Source organism: Aquarana catesbeiana, linkage group LG08, assembly GCF_042186555.1.
Source record: "Aquarana catesbeiana isolate 2022-GZ linkage group LG08, ASM4218655v1, whole genome shotgun sequence".
In the NCBI taxonomy this organism is placed as follows: domain Eukaryota; kingdom Metazoa; phylum Chordata; class Amphibia; order Anura; family Ranidae; genus Aquarana; species Aquarana catesbeiana.
This window is the reverse complement of record NC_133331.1, coordinates 166,230,825-166,254,086: the sequence shown is the minus strand read 5'-3', so window position 1 is coordinate 166,254,086 and position 23,262 is coordinate 166,230,825. Positions and strand designations below refer to the sequence as shown.

At 40.7% G+C, this 23,262-nt stretch overlaps 1 protein-coding gene across 2 annotated transcripts in view; it reads left to right on the top strand.

Annotated features, from left to right (window-relative positions):
- Window positions 1–23,262, top strand: part of LOC141106160 (cGMP-dependent protein kinase 2-like) — a 397,387-nt gene that overhangs the window by 315,776 nt on the left and 58,349 nt on the right. For both annotated transcript variants that reach the window (XM_073596694.1, XM_073596693.1), the window contains exons 13-15: window positions 6,744–6,833; window positions 18,895–19,036; window positions 20,812–20,975. In XM_073596694.1, the coding sequence (XP_073452795.1) occupies window positions 6,744–6,833; window positions 18,895–19,036; window positions 20,812–20,975 (396 nt within the window). The remainder of the gene's footprint in view (window positions 1–6,743; window positions 6,834–18,894; window positions 19,037–20,811; window positions 20,976–23,262) is intronic.

The following is a 23,262-nucleotide window of genomic DNA, read 5'->3' as shown; positions in this document are numbered from 1 at the left end:
TTTCGAATGAATGCATTTATTAACAAAACTAAAATAAAAACAAATTTTGAGAGTAACTAAACAAATTTATTTTTCCAGACGAAACTGAAATTCCGAAACAAAATATTTCAGTGTGCACATGTCTACTAGACAGCTAGGCCGATCTATCTGACATATTTCAAGTTTTATATTTTTATTCTGGGTAGCTATAGGGCTCATGCACACAGGTAGAAAACAAAAATTCTGGCTTTTTTTCCACACCAGAGAAGCCCAGGTGCCACGTACAGCCACCTATAGACATGAATGGCTGTACACGGTTTTACAATCAGTATATGATAAGATTATATGGGACTCCAGACCCACAAAACTTCATAGCCACATAAAAACTGCATTCTAGGTTTATCTGTTCCAGATCAATCTGTAATTAGTTTGAAATGCATTTAAAAAGCGTTCTGCTTGTGTTCACATGAATATTACAAAAATAAAGTGATGCATGACAAAGGCAATAAATGTATGTGAACACCACTGCCCTATACAATCAAACACTGCATTCCATATCCTTTATAAATCACAATTTATTTATGAATGTATTCTAGCTTTCAGGTAGATTTTTTTTAGATAATTTATATAAATATTCTTGTATATAGGTTTTGTAAATATATGTCTGTAATATTGCAAAACAGAAGCAGTTTCTTAGCTATTATATAACATAAAAATGCACCCGAGCTTTGGTGTTCAATAGCTGCAGCAAATTAGGCAGTTCTAAGGCCTCCCTTGGAACAAATTAAGGTTGACACTAACTGATAATTACTAAGTAATACTGACATTTCCATAATTAAGAACTTTAGTCATGCTACAAATCACAGTATATGGTGCATCCAGTGAAAATAACGTACTTAGTGTTGCTAAGGTATGAAAAATTCAAAGTCAATATAAACAAACTCCTCCCCCTGAGAAATGCTTAGGCATTTGTTAAAGAAGACCTAAACTGTGTAAGCTGGATCCAAAAAAAGGCAAACAGAAGACAAAGAACTAATCACCAGTATTACCTATAGGCTCCTTGCAGCTGATCTCTTTCCCATTGACTTACTGTGCCTTCTTCTCTCAGTGTGATTGCCCCCATCTTGTTTGGTGCACAGGATTTTGCTTCCTCATGTCTGGAGATCCGATTACTGGTTAGTGAATTATTTAAGAAACAGGAAAGGTGGAGAAGACATAGATCTACAGCAGGGGTCAGCAACCTGTAGATTGTGATTTACCAGTAGATCACGGACAGGTGACCGGTAGATTGCAGTCTGGGCTTTCTGACCCTTCATCCCAAAGCATCAAACAGAATGCAATGCAGAGGGACTACTTGTAAAGTTGGAACTGTAGTAGGAAGATTGAGCCGCATAAGCCGATGCCTCCTCTGTAGTGCTGGCTTCTGTACCATGTGGAGTGATACCAACTGCTCTCCACCTCTTATCCCTACTAGCGGTCTCCAGAGAGGTGCCAGCAGCAGGAAAGAAGAGATCTTCAGGTCAGTGTGAAGCAATACACTGGGCATAATAATATAGGGCTGCTTTCACACTGGCTGCCCTGCGGTTTACCCACACCACGGGTGCAGTGCAGTGTGCCTGCAGCTTTCTTGCAGGTTTGCTGTTCTTAGCCATAGACTTCTTTTTCTATCCAGAGGTTTTGGTGCACTTTCTGAATGCATGAGTTTTGGTATGCTTTCAGAAAGTGCACCACACCTGCAGGATATAATAGAAGTCTATGGCAAAGCCCAGCTAACCAAGGAAAGTTGCAGATGCACGACGCTGCACTGCAGGTAAACTACAGTACATCAGTGTGAAAGCAGCCTTATAGGGGGCTCAGAACAGTAGTTCATTTACATTTGTAGTTTTGGGGTTGGTAAAACTCCATAGATAAGATGTGTTTTTATCCCCTGCACCCCCTTTAGCTGCAGTGGCCAGAGGTTTACACATGTCACAGCCACAGCAGGAGTTATATGCCCTGTCACGGTTGATGGGTGTAGCACCTGCCAAGTATGACTTATTCAAATGAATGAGGCCGCTCTGCAAGTTCCCTGCAACCATGTGCAGTACAGCAAACAAGGGGTTAAAGCAGGCAGCCTTGTGTTGCTTTCTCACAACCTGCTTTAACCCCTTGGACCCGCAGAAGCATGCAGTTGCGCAGCGCTTGCAGAGTGACCCCATCTACTTGAATAGGTTGCAATTGGCAGGTTAGCACCCACTAAAAGCAACAGGGGGCTTAATTCCTGCTGCTTCAGCAGCTAAAGGGGGTATGGATTGGGGTGGTAAAATTGCAACTCAACCGCAGGGTTTTACCACCACCCCAACTTTACGTGTGACCGAGCACTAAAGGTACCACTGCTGAATGCAACTAAGGGCTCATTCACAAGTGAAGCAAGCACTGCTTCTCCTCTGAAAAGTGATTCCATTGTGTTTGCCACATGATTTAAACCCTTGATTGCCGTGCAATGCATGTGATTGCGACACAGTAGCGCTGCAATTAGAAGAGACGACACTGGGCGACACTGTGCCGGTGGTCTTTTGACTTCTCCCATTTTGTTCAGGTAGATCTCCACCTCTTTCATGTTGCCTATCCATGATCTACAGAATGGATAAACCACAAGGATTTCATAGTATGGCTTCTATGAATGAAGGAGCTGGGCAGAAAGAGTGGGCATGGTATGGCACTTTTGATAAGTGCCTGTCACAGCTCCGTTGGCTCTTCTGACCCCTGTCACACCAGATGATTGCGGTAGCAAGGGTGGGAGGAAGGAGGAATTCAGCTAATGTCAGATAATGTCTCTTGTGCTATTTTTTTTTTTGTTGTTTTAAACTTTTGACTAAACTAAGGTCTTAATAAGGGGTAAACTTATCATATGTCTTACATATCTTATGTTTAAAATCCCAAAACGGTTAAGCACAATTAACATTTCCTAAACTTTATCTATAAAACAGCAAAACTTCACTTTTTGAGTTGGGATCTACTTTAAAATTTGCCTTGGATATGCCTTGTTGAACTTAAAAACGAAAAATCTGGTGAGATTAGTATGTGATACTAATGATAATTGATGCAGAGCTTGAGTAGATAATGCAGAGAAATTAGAAATTGAAGGATTAGTCATGTTTCTGGACTTCATGCAGGTACTAGATTCATTAGCCATAATTCTTTGGAGCTGAGTGTTTGTACTTTAGAATCACATGCACAAGATATATTTTTTTTGTGTTTCACTTTAATAAAACTGTGACATTTTGATTGAGTGAGATTTTGGATGTGTACTTGTGAGACCTACATAACTGTCAGTATGAAGCAATGAAAGGCAAGGAATAACAGCAGTGCAATTAAACATTTAATGTAAAAGAAACTATAATAATCTAATTGAACCAGCTTATACCTTTGGGGAGCATTCCACAATAAGCAGCCCATAGCTAATTAACTTACTGGTAAGTAGTAGTAGTAGACTGGTAGTAAGTTTAAGCCGTCTACTCTGTGTCATCTGTAAAATACAAGTCTTTATTGGCTACATGATAGAACACAACTATAGCAGGCTAACATGTTTCAGCTATAGCAGCCTTCCTCATAGCACTGGTGCTATGAGGAAGGCTGCTATAGCTAAGACGCATTAACCTGTAACATTTGTGTTTTATCATGTAGCCAATAAAGATTTGTATTTTATGGATGAGACCAAGTAGCCGGGAAAAACGTAATTCCAGTTCTATCATTTAAGTGTGGAGGCACTTCAGCCAGAGCACTGGTTCCTGGCCACAAGAAGCTGTACTTGCAGTTGAGCATGGGTATTGTTCTTTTCTCTACAGTTTTCTCACCAAGTGAACTCATTATTTGGAAAGGTTACCAGAAATAAATACCCTCAGAAATCTATACTCTCTGAAAACTATTCTCTAGTGACCAATACACCGCACAGCAAATTCAGACTGAGCAGCACTGAATACCTGTCACAAATGTCACATCCACCCTAACGCAGGTGGTCAGACACTATAGCTAGCTACTGTGTGCTTCACCTATAGCAGCCCCCTTTCCCTTAAGACAAATAGGCCTACCGGTACTTGGTTGCCCCCAGGACTTATACACAATGCTATAGCACCTGGCCACCACGCCAAGGCAGATGCGAACTGAGCAAAGCAAACAGATATTTGCAGTTTAGCAGATAGTGTGGTAAAGGGCAGGCTGAGTTCAGAGAATAGTCCAATATTCGATCCAATAACAGTCCTGGTAAATTGCAGGCAGAGTTCAGGGAATAGTCCAATATCTGATCTAGGTCATACACAGGGAAATCCAGATTAACAAAGCAGGGCAGATAAACGGGAGGCTTGATCAGGAACAACACAGGTGACTCTGTCTCTATAACAAGCAAGGGATAGAGTGTTCGGTTTGCTTATAACAAGTGACTGACCATCAGAGGCGGCTCTAGACTTTGTGAGGCCTTAGGCAAAACTTAGACATGAGGCCCCACTCACTCCCATAATGGGAAAAAAAATTCAAGGGATGAAAATGAACTGTATTAGGAGTGTACAGTATAGGGGAGTGGACAGTACAGGGGGTAGGTGAGTGGGCATAATAAAGATATATTTTCCTCAAGCAGAGCTGCACAGGGAAGCTGCTCTCACAGATCCTACCTATTCTGGTAGGCTGTCACAAAGAGAGAAATAAAAGGGGGATGGGTGGAGAAGGAAGGAAGGAAGGAAGGAAGGAAGGAAGGAAGGAAGGAAGGAAGGAAGGAAGGAAGGAAGGAAGGAAGGAAGGAAGGAAGGAAGGAAGGAAGGAAGGAAGGAGAAAGAGAAAAAAAGATGGAAGGAAAGAAAGAAAGAAAGAAAGAAAGAAAGAAAGAAAGAAAGAAAGAAAGAAAGAAAGAAAGAAAGAAAGATGGAAAGAACGAAAGAAAGAAAGAAAGATGGAAAGAACGATGGAAGGAACGAAACAAAGAAAGAAAGAAAGAAAGAACGATGGAAGGAACGAAAGAAAGAAAGAGAAAGAAGGATGGAAGGAACGAAAGAAAGAAAGAAAGAAAGAAAGATAGATAGATAGATAGATAGATAGATAGATAGATAGATAGATAGATAGATAGATAGATAGAAGGAAAGAAAGATGGAAGGAAAGAAAGATGGAAGGAAAGATAGATAGATAGATAGATAGATAGATAGATAGATAGATAGATAGATAGATAGATAGATAGATAGATAGATAGATAGATAGATAGATAGATAGATAGATAGATAGATAGATAGAGGGAAAGAAAGATGGATAGATAGATAGATGGAAGGATAGATAGATAGATAGATAGATAGATAGATAGATAGATAGATAGATAGATAGATAGATAGATAGATAGATAGATAGATAGAAGGAAAGAAAGAAAGAAAGAGAAGGGGGTGGAGACGAAAGGGAAGGAAGAGCATCCCCTACATCAGTGTACTCACAGGGAGGCAGGAGGGACTGGATGGATGGATGGATCAGACTCCCCTTGTCCTTTTCCTTTTCCTGGGCTCCAGCTTGAATCTTCCCGCCCACACATCCCCTTCTCTGAGGCAGAGCAGAGAACACTGCCGAGGAGGGTGGGCGGGGCAGACACAGGAGGAGAGGGCGGGAGGAGGAGGAGCAGAAGCTCTCTCTCTCCTCTTCTGTCTGGCTGTACGGGCAGCAGGGGGATGGGGGAGATCTGTCAGAGCAGGCTCTACTGAGCGGCTCTCCCTCCCTGTCTGTGATCCGGAGCTCCGATCACAGGTCTCACTCGCAGCCCGTATCTCTCCCTGTGGCAAAGTGAGGGGATACAGGACTGTGTGATGGGCGGAGATCTCTGCTGCTGGAAGGGGCGGCTCTCTAATTAGGTAAACTAGCCAGCTGTGCGAGGCCCCTATGACTGCGAGGCCTGAGGCCACCGCCAATTTCGCCTAATTAGAGAGCCGACTATTAGCTGCTGACCATCAATCACCTTGCAGGTGATCACAGACAGGGAGAATGCAACAGCCAACACCCGGATGCTGGAATGAGGAGCAGGATCACTTAAGTGATCCTGACAATACCCCACCATCCAAGTCTTTCTGAATAACAAGCCAGGAAAGTAGGCTTTCTCTGTGGGTTAAATTGGGTATTCTATTTTTCTTTTTTTTTTTCTGAAGGATTTTGAGAATAGCTACTAATGGGCGCCATTTGAAAAAAAAGAACAGAATTGCATTGGCGTCATTTGTTAAAAAGTATTGCAGTATGAAGAAATTAGCACATCATTTTTGTAGTGACTACACTACATTTTTTGCTATAGGCAATAACCCAGTTTTCCTTTTCCAGACATTTCGTGGTCCTAAAACAAAAAATATTATCACTCAATCGGGGATAAAAAGACAACAACCACTCTTGTGTAACATTTTATGTGTCTAGGTCAAGCAGGGATACTGTTGATTAAACTGTGTATGCATACTGTCATTTGAGTTTTACTATATGAAAGGGCTTCATACAAAAAAAAAAAAAAGGAAATAGTGCCGACATGTTATTTTCCTAGACACCAGCATGGTAAGTATATTCAGAGCAGGATTCATTCATTTCCAGACTGAACAGATGTTTTTACAATAGAAATCCCTAATAATTATAATCTGTTACAGTAAATATACAAGACGGCTTGTAAATACAAGAGACATGGTATGTTGTTAATGACTTGAAACAGACCTCTGTTTTGCTGATCTAGATTCTTGGCAGCTTAATTTCAGTGACAGATGTCAGGCTTTTTCATCCTTGTTCTGCAGGCTCTACAGAACTTTCAGGGATGCCAAATATGTCTATATGCTGCTGGAGGTGTGTCTTGGAGGGGAGCTCTGGAGCATTCTACGAGACACGTGAGTTCTATCTAATAAGTAACTTTTACGGTTTCGGAACTGTATTGTATTTTTGCTAATTTGTTGGCCTTGCCTTGTGATATTACTATTGTCGTGTTTATCTTGAATAAATATAGGCTTTTGTTTTTATATTTACCTGTAATTTATGCTAGATTAAGGTCTGGTACTGGGTTGACGTACAATAATGCCATTAGCATAAATAGTGGTATATACTAGATGAAGGTTAGCTACTGTAGTCCATACATTTTTCTCAAGATGTTTTCTTTCACTGCTTTTTAATGCAAACAAACAAAATAAACTTAGGCCGTAATGAGTCATTGCAGAATATTTTTTTATTCATAGGGCATTGACAATATTCTATAGAGATACACAATTTGCAGTCTGTGGCCTGGTGGAGCTTAAAGTCTTTCTTTTGAAGAGTCATAGAAGCCCAAACACAAAGTTCAGGTCCAGTGGTTGCCATTGCCAATAACGTTTTTGGACTTCTCCAAAATATTCATACTTAACCCACAAAGTCATGGAAGAACACACACATTCCATACATATAGTGATGATGAGCAAATTGAACCCAACAGCCAACAGTTGTTCTGCACTAGCAATAAAAGCTCTGAAAACTTAACAAACTGAATTCCTATTGTATTTGCTATAGGTTATCAAACATGGATGAACACCAGTGTTAATTTTGGCAGCAAATTTTGATTTAGTTTTAGTCTTAGTCTTAGGACTAAAATGGCATTTTAGTTTTAGTCCCATTTTAGTCTTCTGCAATTGTTTTAGTTTTAGTCGTATTTAGTCGACTAAATCTCCAGTACATTTTAGTCGACTAAAACTCATTTTAGTCGTCTAAAATCTAATGGGTGTAATTAAATTGTAATGCATTAGTTAACATTTCTCTACAATTTCCAAACCCATTATATACTGCTGGAGTGAAAAATCTAATATGTTATTATTTATGGTATTGAGGTATGAACATGCACTACAGACCAGTGTTAATATTGAAGTCAAATTTCAACTTAGTTTTAGTCTTAGTCTTTTGACTAAAATGGCATTTTAGTTTTAGTCTCATTTTAGTCTTTTGATGAAAATGCCATTTTAGTTTTAGTCGTATTTTAGTCATCTCAATTGTTTTAGTCGTATTTTAGTCGACTAAAATTTTTTCGTTGTTTTAGTTGACAAAATTAACACTGATGAGCACTGAACACAGAAATGTGAAATTACTAATTGTACTTTACTCTCTACATTGTTGTATATTTGTTATTCATTACAGTTCTATTATTATGTTTATAAAAGGTGTTTATTACCTATTTTGTCTGATTATGCCTATTCAAGCGCTTTAATACAGACTATATCCATGTTTTGCTTGTTGCTATGGTGACTTGTAGATGTAACTTTCCAAAGTTATCTGCCATAATTTACAGAATATACTGTATACAGCACTGCATTTATCTATGTATCTATTTACATATTTTCCCTATGCCATTTTGAATACTTCCCCCTGGAAAGTATGGTGATTCACTTGTTAGCATTTTCCTTCTGGCACGGACATCCTGAGTCTTGAATTTCCACCAATTACACTATCTTATACACTAATTATACTATTGCATGGGCTTCCTAAACGTATCCATATGGCTTGGTATACTCCCACAGTTCAAAACTATACCAATAAATAAAGTCACTACCAGATTAGTCCTTATGTGAGACAGGAACTATAAGAACAGTAGCTATAGTCGTAGAGAGGCTCTAAGTGTTTAAACAGGTTACCCTGGTGGATGACACGGGCTCACTCAAGGTGGGTGCCTAAGCACTAAATGGTATTCACCAGAGCTCCTGATGGTAAATTTGGGTTTTGCTGTGTGCTAATACCAGCCGCAGTCCTCAGTATCGTCCCACCAGGAGGTGAGCAAACTGGGGTCCAGTAGCAGATAAAGCAGGTAGGGATCAAGCGGAAGTGTAGTCAGCATAGTTGAGGAACAAGTCAAAGGTTGGTAACGAGTAGCAGTGGAAATAAGGACAGCTAGGAGCAAGTTATCAGCTGGAGAGAGCACAGTAATCTTGCTTCCAGGATGTCCCCTTGATGTCTGAGGGTCAGGTTTGTGGGGAACCTCTGGTGGAATTCTCTTGATAATTTAGGGGCATGAACGTTCTCCTCAGGTTTCCAAGAATTTTCTTCAGGCCCATATCCTTCCTGTTGAACCATATACTGTAATTTGTTCCTAAAGATCCTAGAATCAAGAATTTTCTGAACCGAAAATTCTTCTTCACCTTGCACCTTAACAGTTGGAGGAGGTGGGAGAATTCTCTCAGAGGAGGGATTTTCAGGAAATGGTTTGAGCAAAAATACATTTAACACGGGGTGAATCTTCATACTGTTAGAAAGTTTTAAGCAAAGAGTGACTGTGTTAATTTGAGCTGAAATCTGGAAAGGTCCCACAAACCTTCTCCCAGCTTTGCAGATGGAACATGTACCTTCAAATTTTTGATTGATAACCAAACTTTGTCACCCACATGAAAAGTAAGAAGGGATTTGCAATGTCTGTCAGCCTTCTTGTAACATTCCTGAGCTTCCTTCAGGCTGGGTTCACACTATTGCGAATTGGAATGCGGCTTTCAATCAATTGCTTCATCCAGTTTGCATAGCAGGAGATTGTAATCGGCTCTCTAGGGAGCTGGTTCACACATCTCCGCAGCAGGTCCAGTGCGAATTGCACAGGAGTCCTGTGCGTCTTTTGGTTTGTTTCAGGTACAAATCCAGCCAAAAATTCAGGCTGAAATTGGACCTGAAACGGTGAATGGAGACGCACTGGACTCCTGCTGTGAGCCACTGCGTTCAGTGTGAACCCAGCCTTAAAGTCACGATCACTTTCTCTTGAATCTCCTGCAATGTAGTTAATCTGTTGGTAATGGCAAGAATTGGAGTTGAGATAAGGAGATCAGGAATAGAAACTGAATGATACCCGGTGTTTAAGAAAAAAGGACTTTGAGCAGTGGAGCTATGTTTAGAATTGTTATAAGCGAATTCTGCCGTAGGAAGATAGTCTACCTAGTCATCCTGAAGATAACTGACAAAACATCAAAGGTACTGCTTTAGAGTTTAATTGTTCCTCTCAGTCTGACCATTAGACTGGGCTGAAAAGCAGAGGACAGGTTAATTGCTGCTAATGCTGAGCAAAGCTTTTCCAGAATTTTGAAGTAAACTGCCCTCCTCTGTCTGACACTACATCTTCAGGGATTCCATGTAAATTAAATACTTTATCAACCATCAGTTCTGCAGTTTTTTCAGCATTGGGTACCCCCTTAACTGGTATAAAATGAGCCATCTTGATGATTTCTTTTGAGGGAGGTAAATCAACTACAAAGTATATAGAAATTGACTCCCATGGAGTTGATGGAACAGAGAGTGGTTGGAGTAACCCAAACGGAAAAGATCAAGGTATTTCTGTGTGCACAGGTCAAACATGAGGTCACATAGTTCTTGACATCTTTCTTGTAACCTGGCCACCAAAGGAACATGATAAAAGTTCTTTAGTCTTGTAAATCCCAAAATGCCCAGCAAGCTTAGAGTCATGCACTAACCTGAGGGCTTCTACCAGAACCGATTTAGGCACATAGAGATGATGTGCTTAAGTCCAAAAGCCCTTCTTGTAAACAAAGTTTATGTTCTGTGGAGGATGATTGAGAAGTGGGTCATTTTCATACCCTTCTTTGAGAAGACTCAAGAATGTCTTGGAACTTGTGGCCCCCTATGAAGTTAATTTGAGTAGGATTGTACGTTCAGAGTTGCTCTCCTGAAGAGGCTCAGACAACATCCTCAATAAGACATCGGCCTTACCATTCCTTGACCCAGTTAGTACCAGGTTGCAATCTTCAGGATCACCATACCAGAAGGTGAGCAAGCTGGGGTTCAGTGACAGATCAAGCAGGTAGGGATCAAGCAGAAGCGCACTCAGAAAACAAGCCAGAGGTCAGTAACAAGTGTTTTCAAGTTGTGATCAAGCGGAAGCGTAGTAGAGAAACAAGCCAAAGGACAGTAATGAGTGGTATTTTAGATAAGAACAGTTGTAGGTATGCAAAAGAGCAATATATCGGCTGGATAGTGTACAATAATTTGGCAAACAGGAAATGCAAAGGCATGGCTTAAAAAGAAAGTTCTCGGGAGGAGCAAGAAGTTTAAGGCTCTTAAGAAACAAGGTACAAGGCAAGATTATTCAAAGGCTCAGACAGGATGCTGTCCAACATCTCAGGTGGCTCAAGCAAAGAATGCAAAGGGAAGGGGAGAATCCGGTGCAAAGTCCCAAGTGATAAAATGGTCATAAATGTATAGTGACAGTCTATGTATAAACAAAGTTCAATGGGCTAAAATCAGGCCTGATGAAGAAGCACAGGGTTCAAATGTGTGCCACGCCCACTGCCAGTGATGCTGACACCACCTCTACCAGAGATGACTGTGTGGGTGTGCAAAGGATATGAACCTGATCAGCAATGCACCAGATGCGGTGACAGCGACAGCCACCCTGCGCCCAGCGATGCAGCATTCATGGTGAGAAATCCCGGTTTTGCCTAGGCCACGGTGCCCGCCAACAGCACCTGGAGTGACAGCCTCCTGCTCTTGCAGCTCTGAAGCTCTGAGGTCAAAACTCTCCCTTATTCTATCCAAAATTAAAAAAGATTTGCTTTTAGTTCTACTTTAATTCATATTGTATACTTTTTAAAAATCTTAGCAGTCTTGAGGGATGAACTGAAATAACCAGAATAGTGGTGTTTCGCTTAAAGAGAAAATAGTAGCACTGCTATATACAGACAGAATAGGGAGTGGTTGGAACCTTTGTCAAGTTTTATTTTTTGTGTGCGGGTTTGGTCCCTGCATTTGAGATTTCTTTATACATCCTGTCCAGGAGAGGATGTCATATTATGAACACAGGGGAGTGATAGAACCTCTATGAGGCTTTTATCACTGCCTTTGCCTACCTGTTGCAGTAACTTCCGTTCCCCTCCTGTCCTGGTCTCACAGGGACCTTCAGAATCTGAAGGAATTCTTCCCAATGGGGTCCACAACCAGCAGTAAAAATATGCTCTTTTATTCCTCCCTGCTTTATTCAAAACTTGAATGAAAAATAAAGTTTTAGATGGACTTTGGCTTTAATGCCATGCATTTGTATGGATATTTTTTCACAAACTGCAGGAGATCTTTTTTTTTTCTTAAAGTGTTTTTATAGAGTTTCTAATGTAGCTGTTGGCATAAATGCATTTCCCATATATTAGATGAAAAGACAACACAGAAATAACATATTGCAATTTTTATTGATTGCATATAACTTTCCAATGCATTAATAGGGTTTTTGAGTTAATTGTTATACAAATGTTATACAATCAAATAAGGGCCTATATCATCCCAGAATTAAATTGTTTTACAAAGCTTTAGAAAGACAATGAGGAAAATAACAGCAGGTCTTTGTAGTATCACTCAGTTATAATAACTGGGCCAAACTGCATGGATGTTGTCACATTAAGCTGTGAATTTCAGGGTACATGTTCTTCACTTCTCTCCTCTCAGTGGATTTATAATGGTATTGATTGTTAAATGTTTTGTCTAGGGTGTTATAGTTCCTTTTGATAGAGTGGATTTTACAGCAATTGGGGGTTAAATGGTTCTCTTTTTATCTTAACCCTTTGAGGGATGTCTTACGAAGCCTGCCTTGATGAATGACTTTGAAACCGCAATGAAATCCCCATTCTGTAATCCTCACAGATCCCTGAGAATATTTTTACTTTGTACTAAGCTCACATAGTGATTTATCTCTGAAGGGAGACTCATGGAATACACAACTGTTCTTTTTAGAAACAGAGAATATGTAATAAATTGTATACATGTCAAAGAGTTACAGTAATGTTAGCCAGAGAGAAAGACGGTTGTTTAAAATGTAACAATAGACTTGTATTCTTTTGGAACACTATGATGGAATTATAAGCTTCCAGCTTTATTACTTGTTAGATCTTTGTTTTACTTTTCTCCCTTTTTGGTTAAAGTTTTGCTAAATCAAAACTTTTTTTTAGTTGTGGATAGAGTAGAGAAGGATTAGAACCCCTCCTCAGATTTTTATTATTTTCTGTGTCCTCGATGGGGACATTCAACCTATTCATCCTAGTGACTATTCTTACCAGAAATGAAGGTGTGGGAACATCCAAAATGTTGAGTTGTCACCAAGACAAAAAGTTTATAGGAGTTCTTCCAATGCAGACAAATGATGTAAGAGAAATGTCTATTTGCTTTTAAAGGACAGACAGTAATAGAAATTCTCCCTAGCAGGACAAAGATGATCCTATCTTCAACGCTGTCCTCTCTGCCAGAGTAGTGTCATTTAACCCACTACCTATGAGTCCAGGGTGGCAAGGACACACCCTCGTGAGAGGCATCATCAAGCTGCCCTGCAGAGTGCTGCGGAGAGCAGCTGAAAGTTTCAAGATTCACCTACCATTAAGGAAAGAGGAGGATAAAGAGGACCTATGATGTCGCTTGACTAGATGACTGAGGACCATGAGGGTGTGGAGTTGTTCCAAGGGGAGTGGGGGAGTAGGGGCATAAATGGAGGTAGATGGGGGCAGAGTTTGGGCTTTAATTAAAAAAAAACACAGTCCACATCTGACATGTGGAGTGGCGGCTTGCCCATGGCAAGCAAGCAGGAGGGAATATATGGTTCCCTGCTATGCTGACACATGCCCTTCAGAATTCCAGGTACCAGAGTACCAGCCCTGTGCTAATGAACTTGTTCTTCAGTAGCAAATAACGTGTTTAGTGATGAGTTAAATGTACCTGGGTTTAATTCGGGACAGGTTTGGTGATCATTACTAAAGTTCGGGTGCCAAATCCCAACCCTATTGAAGTTAAAGGGTTACTAAACCCAGCACCCTGCATTCACCATATCTGGTTCCCACAGTACACAGAACATGGAAATGCAATTATTTTAATAAATATAAATACTAAATACCTTTTCTCATCAGCAGTATATAGCAGCCTTGTGACTTCTATTAGTGTCTGGCTGGGCACTGGTTAAAGCTTGTAGGATGAGCTTTAATTCTCTTCTGATTGTCCTATGAGGCTGCAGGACCCGAACCCTATGTCTGGACAGTGCTGATTGGCCCTGTGCCAATTACATGCACCCTCCCAAGAAAAAAAAAACTCTCTAGAAATACACACCAAACTGAGCATGTGCAGAGTGCCCCAAGTCTCTGTTCTATCAGGAGATGGATTGGGGACAGTGGAAGAAGGGGGGTCAGAGAAGACAGGATCAAACAGTCTTTTTGCACAATGCGGAGGATTAACTCCTTAGGTTCCACAGTGATTTTACTGTTGTGGGTTTAGCAACACTTTAATGGGAGTCAACTGTTAAAAAAACAGTAATGGACATTATCTAGGCTAATATGAAGGAAATGACAAACAGTTGGCATTGGGTGGTTAGGCACTGCCACAGAGAACATGCACCAATGCAAAACATTTTTAAACATTGGCAAGGAGCATTAAACATTAAAAATGTAAAATTCCATAGATAACATGCCTGGGGGAGGCCTGACCCTGTCTGTGAAGTGGCACATCAGTACAATGTACAGTATCTCACAAAAGTGAGTACACCCCTCACATTTTTGTAAATATTTTATTATATCTTTTCATGTGACAACACTGAAGAAATTACACTTTGCTACATTGTAAAGCAGTGAGTGTACAGCTTGTATAACAGTGTAAATTTGCTATCCCCTCACAATAACTTAACACACAGCCATTAATGTCTAAACCACTGGCAAAAAAGGGAGTACACCCCTAAGTGATAATGTCCAAATTGGGCCCAAAGTGTCAATATTTTGTGTGGCCACCATTATTTTCCAGCACTGCCTTAACTGCATGGAGCTCACCAGAGCTTCACAGGTTGCCACTGGAGTCCTCTTCCACTCCCCCATGATGACATAATGGAGCTGGTGGATGTTAGAGACCTTGCGCTTCTCCACCTTTTGTTTGAGGATGCCCCACAGATGACACTCCCACCATCGTGCTTGACTGTAGGCAAGACACACTTGTCTTTGTACTCCTCACCTGATTGCCGCCACACACACACACTTGACACCATCTGCACCAAATAAGTTTATCTTGGTCTCATCAGAACACAACAGGACATGGTTCCAGTAATCCAGTGTCCTTAGTCTGCTTGTCCTCAGCAAGCTGTTTGTGGGCCTTCTTGTGCATCATCTTTAGAAGAGGCTTCCTTCTGGGACGACAGCCATGCAGAACAATTTGATGCAATGTGCGGCGAATAGTCTGAGCACTGACAGGCTGACCCCCCCACCCCTTCAACCTCTGCAGCAATGCTGGCAGCACTCATACATCTATTTCCCAAAGACAACCTCTGGATATGATGCCGAGCAGGTGCACTCAACTTCTTTGGTCGACCATGGCGAGGCCTGTTCTGAGTGGAACCTGTCCTGTTAAACCGCTGTATGGTCTTGGCCACCATGCTGCAGTTCAGTTTCAGGATCTTGGCAAACTTCTTATAGCCTAGGGCATCTTTATGTAGAGCAACAATTCTTTTTTTCAGATCCTCAGAGAGTTCTTTGCCATGAGGTGCAATGTTGAACTTCCAGTGGTTAGTATGAATGAGTGAGAAAAAATAACACCAAATTTAACACACCTGCTCCTCATTCACACCTGAGACCTTGTAACACTAATGAGTCACATGACAGCAGGGAGGGAAAAAGGCTAATTGGGCCCAATTTGGACATTTTTACTTAGGGGTGTGCTCACTTTTGTTGCCAGTGGTTTAGACATTATTGGCTGTGTATTGAGTTATTTTGACAGGACAGCACATTTACACTGTTATACAAGCTGTTCAAGCACTAATTTCCTGCAAGGTAATGCTAAGGGCTCGTTCACACCATACATGAATAAATAATGATGGTAAAACCATGCAGATTTCACAGGTAGAGACATGAGTTTACATCAGTTTTCATTCAGTCAGTTTTTATGCACATTAATATCAGTTGTCTTTTTTCATGCACAGACTGACATCACATCCTGTGTCCTCACATCCTGTGTCATCACCCCTCATCACTGCTCCCCTTATTAGTGATACCCACATCAGAGACTGCTCATCAGGTTCTCCTCATCAGTTTCCCCCTCATCATAGACTCCCTCATCAGAGATCCCCTCACATCAGAAACTCCAAATCAGAGCCCCCACATCAGTTTCCCCCTCAACAGAGAATCCTCATGGGGGACTCACCTCATCTGTCCCCCACCACCAGTCTCCCCCTCATCTGTCTCCTGCCATTAGTGTCCCCCTCATCTGTCCCCCAACATTACTGACCGCTCATATGTCTGCCACCATTAGCTTCCCCTTATCTGTCCCCCATCATCAGTGTCCCCCACCATTAGTGCCCCCTAGCGATGAGCCGAACACCCCCCTGTTCGTTTCTCACCAGAACATGCGAACAGGCAAAAAATTTGTTCGAACATGCAAACACCATTAAAGTCTATGGGACTCGAACATGAATAATCAAAAGTGCTAATTTTAGAGGCTTATATGCAAGTTATTGTCATAAAAAGTGTTTGGGGACCTGGGTCCTGCCCCGGGGGACATGGATCAATGCAAAAAAAGTTTTAAAAATGGCCATTTTTTTGGGAGCAGTGATTTTAATAATGCGTAAAGTGAAAAAATAAAAGTGTAATATTCCTTTAAATTTCGTACCTAGGGGGTGTCTATAGTATGCCTGTAAAGGGGATCCTCTGCTTCTTGCTCCAGTGTTCTCGTCCGGCATCTTCCTCCGTGGTGTCTTCTTCCCTTGTTCGTTCTCGGGCCGCTCCACATCCATGATGGGAGGCTCCCGCTGTGTGACGCTTCTTGTCTTCTGACACTTCTTAAATAACGGAGGGTGAGGCCACCTGGTGACCCCCTCTGAGGCACAGGGACTTTACGGGGACTTCCCTGTGGCATTCCCCGTGACGTCAGAGGGGGCGGGGTTACCTGTTACCTAACCGTTTTTATCAATGAACTTTTATGTGTATTGTCGGACCGACAATTCATTAATAGCCACAAGTAGTTTTAAATTACTTTTTTTCCTTTGAAATGTCATTTTGCTGTCAGACTGTTCTAAACACGGGAAACATCTGCCCTTTTACAGGCTGACTATAGACACCTCCCAGGTACAAAATTTAAAGGAATATTACACTTTTATTGTTCCACTTTAAGCATTATTAAAATCACTTCTCCTGAAAAAACGGCTGTTTTTAAAACTTTTTTTTGCATTGATCCATGTCCCCTGGAGCAGGACCCAGGTCCCCAAACACTTTTTATGACAATACCATGCATATAAGCCTTTAAAATTAGCACTTTTGATTTCTCCTATAGACTTTTAAAGGGTGTTCCACGACTTTTGAATTTGCCACGAACACCCCCAAATTGTTCACTGTCCGGCGAACTGGAGAACAGCTGATGTTCGTGTCGAACATGAGTTTACCTCAAACTGAAAGCTCATCCCTAGTGCCCCCTTATCCGTTCCCCATTATCAGTGACTCCTCATCTTTCCCCCACCAACAGTGACCACTCATCTGTCCCCCACCATCAGTGTCCTCTCACCTGTCCCCCCATCATCATTGTCCTCTAACCTGTCCCCCACTGTCATTGTCCTAATCTGTCCCCCACCGCCATTGTCTTCTTACCTGTCCCTCCCATCAGTGTTCTTTCACCTGTCCCATGCCTTCAGTGTCCTCTCACTTGTCCCACGCCATCAGTGTCCTCTCACCTGTCCCACGCCTTCAGTGTTCTCTCACCTGTCCCACGCCTTCAGTGTTCTCTCACCTGTGCCACGCCATCAGTGTCCTCTCACCTGTCCCTAGGGTTGCCACATCATCCCTTTAATCCAGGACACACACTAATTACACAGGTTCTGTGGCTGATTAAGTTGGTAATTAAACTTACTTGGTGCCCCATCTGCATTAAATCAGCCTCATAACCTGTGTAATTAATATGTGTCCTGGATTAAAGGGATGATGTGGCAACCCTACCTGTCCCCTGCCATCAGTGTCCTCTCACCTGTCCCACGCCTTCAGTGTCCTCTTACTTGTCCCACGCCTTCAGTGTCCTCTTACCTGTCCCACGCCATCAGTGTTCTCTCACCTGTCCCACGCCATCACCATCAGTGTCCTTTCATCTGTCACTGGCATTAGTGTGAGCAACAGCATAATCCCAGCCGGCATCCTAAAGGAGGGAAGTTGGTGGGCAGTACATACACAGAACATCACTCTGCTTTCCCTCCCACTCACTGTTACACAGGGTGAACACAGAGCAGTGCTGTCTGTTTTGCCTGCATTCCAGCTCCGCACTCCGCACCAGACATTGCACCTGCATTTAGTGTGAACAAGATGCATAGCAGACCATGGTTTCTTGTGTGTCTAGGAGGGACCTGCGAATTTCTTGTGCAGAAAAACGCAGGTCTCTGCAGATGGTGTGAATGAGCCCTTATTGCTTTACTGCTAAGGCTGTAAAAGACTGTTGTTCATCCCACTATATTTATGCTAGGAAACATCTGGGGCCTAAACTCGACTGAAAACCTCTAGGCAAGACTAAAGGATGGTGTTAGAAAGGAAAGACCATGGAATAAATAAAAACTTATAGTGATAATAAATAGTATAAAACTGTAATCAGCATTTAGAAAAAAAAAAAAAAATATATATATATATATATATATATAATTTTACACTTTTTAGAGTAAATCCTACAGTTTTCAAAAGTGTCAACAGTTTTGGCCACTAGTATATTGTGTATCAGATTTGAGCAGTTATGCTCTCTGGTAAAATGTAATATTTTAGTGATCTTCAGAGATAAACAGGTGTAGGAAAAGGAAGAAAATAGAAATCAATTACTCCAACTGGCATACAATGGTTATTTGGTAGGTTCTTTATCTGACCGCAGGCTTATGCATGGTTTGGGCAAATGGAAGCCACAATAGAAAAATGCTTTCTTGAGTGACTTATAAAATTGTTTCTTGCTGCAACTTTATATCTTTTATGTTTATACTTTTAGGGGATTTTTTGAGGAGGGGACTGCCAGATTTTGTATTGGATGTGTTTTGGAAGCCTACGACTACTTACACAATCGTGGAATTGTATACAGAGACCTTAAGCCAGAGAATCTCCTTCTTGATTCTGAAGGATATATTAAAATGGTCAGTTTATATTTTATAATTTTTGCATATTTATCTTTTTATAATGTTTTTGTTTGTTCTGATTTGAAAATTTACAGTAGTGTTTTAAATAAACTTGGACAATTGAAAATGAAATGTATAATTTTTTTTTTTTTATTTAATTAACTAAGATAAAAGATGCGTTGTGTTTTAAAGATTGCTTTCTTGGTCTTGCATTGATCTATCTATCCAGAAAAGCTCCTCTTTTTTTGATTGGTTACTTTTGACACATCATGCTAGAAGTAGGGACATCTTTCAGTGTTTTCCTTAGAATGTTCTTTAGCCAATTAGGACAAAATAGCCAGGCAGGTGGTTAAAATAAATAAAGTATGCTGTGCAGTATTATTAAATTAATTTTATATGATGATATATGTAGTGCCCTTCTCTAATTAGGCTGCTAGGCTACATTTAGTTTTTGGCTTTGCATTCAGTGAAGCAGCAATTGATTGTTTTTGTCTGATCAGGGTTTTCAGGATTGCTGTTTGGTTTCTGAGCTTCCAGAATATAGGCCAGGGAGAGTTAAGTGACCAGCAGCAATATTTATAATACCACAGCCAATCCCTGGAAGGAGGCCAACCAGGATGTGACTGGGGAGGTGATAAATGTTTGGGAAGTCTTGCCAAAGTGTTCTTGTCTCCCCAGGGAGGGTTCCAATTCTCCCAGGGCTGCTCCCACTAGGAGAGGGTTATTGAGATAAGAGATTGCAGTTTGGGCCTCAGCAGGAGCTAGGCTGGGGGCTTGGATGAGACTGCTAATGGACTCTTGTTGGAGGGCATTGTCCTGGTCTTCAGAAAGATCTTTTAGCTCCATCGCTGAGGATGTATCTGTTGATGCTGGGTGGCAGATAGCTCCTGGAACATTGTGAGTTAGACCTGGTTTGGGACTGTAGTGTGTGCTGGTCCTGGCAGGTTTTTCTGCTAAGAAGTTTGTCCTCCTATTGATTGCTATTATCGTTTATGTAGCATAAACATCCAAAACAATGGGAGAAAGAACAGCAGCATAAGGTAAACAGAGACTGCAGACATTCTGTGTGAGATGGTCAGGGGCAGCGAACAGATTATGTGAAGTGGTTGGACAAGTTGTGGAAAGCAGTCAGGGGTTGCAGACATGCTATACAAGATAATCAGTTCTGCAGACAGGCTGTGCAAATTTGGTGGGTGTGCAGGACAGGTGCTTCTTAGACAAACTATGGAAAATGGGCAGAGACTGGATACATGCAGTGGGAGAGGATTAGAGACTTTGAATATGCTACAGGACACTTCTAGAGGTCACAGTCCTTTACAAGTTACTGTCCACACATTTAAGGTGCCTCATTGCCTCCAAATATCCTCATATAGTCTATCCTATTCTTACTTACTATCGCAGCCTCCTCCCTTGACACACAACACCACTGCTGCCTGCTCTTCTTGACAGATTTAGCGGAATACTAGGCAGTTAAAAAACAAGGCTGTAGCAGTAAAGCATAGGAAGCACTTGAGGAACTTGCAGTGTAGCAATCCGCATAGAGATTTCAGAAGCTGAGTGGTCACTGAAAACAGCTGGGTGGAGCATTTGGCAAAACAGGGTTGAAAAGAACACTCTGTGTAAACTATTTAATCCCAAGAAGTAAAGAGTGACAGAATGTTCTAGCAATGATACAGCACTGTGGCTTATAAAGCTGTGATACCCCCTTCCCTTCCCCAGCACACAAACAGGTTTTTCAAGTGGAGGTTTTTCCTTTTTCCTACTGTAATCACTTGTTTTTGCTTGTCTTCTAGGTAGACTTTGGGTTTGCAAAAAAAATTGGGGCAGGGAAAAAGACATGGACATTTTGCGGCACCCCAGAGTATGTGGCTCCAGAGATTATCATGAATAGAGGACATGATTTTGGGGCAGATTACTGGTCGCTGGGTATACTCATTTATGAGCTCTTGACAGGAAGGTGAGACTATTGAGTGACAATTTATTTTAACATTATAAAGTTCAATTGAAGAATGATGATGAAGTATATTGTATATAGTGTGTGTAGAATATAAAATGACTGCTAAGCTATCCAGAAAAACATGAAAGGTAATTGTTTGCATTAGCGTTTAAAGACAACTCAAGTAAACTCAAAAAGCAATCAGACTTTTGTGCTCCCCTCTACACATTCTACACATTCAGTACACTAATCCTTCAAACTGCAAAAACAATTCACTAGTATGAGGCAAGGCTGTTCCCTTATCTCTCGGGTTCATATTATGATTATCACTCTTATCTAGTGTGCTGATCATGCCCTTTTTAAACTGAAAATATTTGCCCTCAACTTTATTAAGGATTTATTATTTATCAGACTGTATTCTATGGTCATAAAAATTAATACTGCTAAAATGAGGCAGATTTTCTTATTGAAGTATTTCAGTTACTTTTTCTTTTTAAATTGGAATCTTTGAAATACTTTGATGTCTTTTATATGTCTAATTATAATTCAATCTACTTGATTATATTATTCCTTTATATGAAGAAATTAAACTATAAGTGCATCTTTCCGACCATGTTTCATGTTACACCCATATTTAGAATGGAACATGAAATGTGTTCACAGTCCATTGCCTCCTAACCCCAAACAGCCTCTACCTTCACAGATTTGTGGTGTTCTTCTCCCTGCAGGCTGCTGTAATATTTTTAATTTGTTGTGACTGTGTGTGGCTTCTCCCACACAGCTGCGTCATTCATTTACAGGTGTGGACCTGAGCTGGAGGAATAGTCTGCAAGAGCTTTACACCCATGATCCAATGATCACAGTTGCAGTGCTTTCCAGGCTTCAAAGCAAAACAATAATAAATGCACAGTTTTTATTAATCAATAGGAGTATATTTATTATTTTTTCCAAAGGTGGAATTAGGCTTCAAGCATCTTCTCAATTGTAATTCATATCACTTACATTTAACTAGCCGCATAACAATTAAAAATGCTTCTTGTTAAATTCCTTGTTACGCATTAGGGTGCTTTGGCTATGCAAGACATAAATATTATTTTGCAATTTAATTACAACAGTCACACACACAGTATTCTCCAGATTAACTTAACTGTAGAAGTGCGGATGACTTTAGCATGCCCCATTTCCATGCTCTGTCTAGACCGTCTAGAGTGAAAACAAAAACAAAAGTTGGTTCTTCACCCTATGCTTTCTTTCTAAAATATCTGAATGCAATGTAAGGCAAAAAAAACAGTTTACCGCAATTATTTCTTACTTATTTACACTTGCCATCCAAGGCAGTAAAAAATCAAATAATTTTTTAACTAATAACTTATAATCAATTAATCTATATAGCTCAGAAGTCAGCTTCAAAAGATATTTATTTGCCTTTTGCAGCCCTCCCTGGCTACCAGCAGACCCATCACTACGCTCAGTCCTTTTTAAAATGTTATTACCCTATTTCACGTGGTATGTAATTATGAGCTGTGCAAAAAGATTTTGTTAGACTAAAGCCTCGTACACATGATCAAATTTTCCCCAGACAAAACCTTGGACTTTTGTCGGAAAGCGTGTGCCTGGATTCTCTCTTGCATACAAATGGCAAGGAATTGTTGGCCAACAAACATGAACGTAGTGACATACTACGTGTTTTTTCAGCTCCTAAGCGCTACCCCTTGGGCTCCTTCTGCTAATTTCGTGTTAGCAGAAGTTTGGTGAGTGTTGATTCGCGCTTTTCATTTTGCGCTTTTCATTTAGCGTTTTTCAGTTCGGGCTTTTCAGTTTCTTTCTTTTTTTTACATCAAGAGAAGTTTATTTAGAAATTGTATTGTCAGTACAAATCAGACGTATCAACATATAAACTTGCAGCCAAACGTAGCGATAAATCGACCTGAGTTTACATCTTATCAATAGATATATTGTGTAGAACAAAATATAAAGGTTAATTCTGTACAGTCAGTTGTGACCATCAAAATAATGCTTTCTCAGTGTTAATAAACCTTTGTTGTCACAGCTCACCTTGTCTATTCCTATTAATCTCATATGTGGGTTGGTAAATTTGACCTTCTGATTTGTTAGCCAAATCAGAGAAAGAAAGAAAGGAAAACAGTGAAAAAAAGGAAGAGGTAGAATTTATGACCAATTTATATTCTAAATTGTTACCGTAGGAGACCATCCACGTTGTCCAGCCAATCCGTTTCAATGCGACTCTGTTGTTGCACTAATACAAGATCTAGTGCTAGACTAGTTCCGGAGTCTGAACATTGATAAT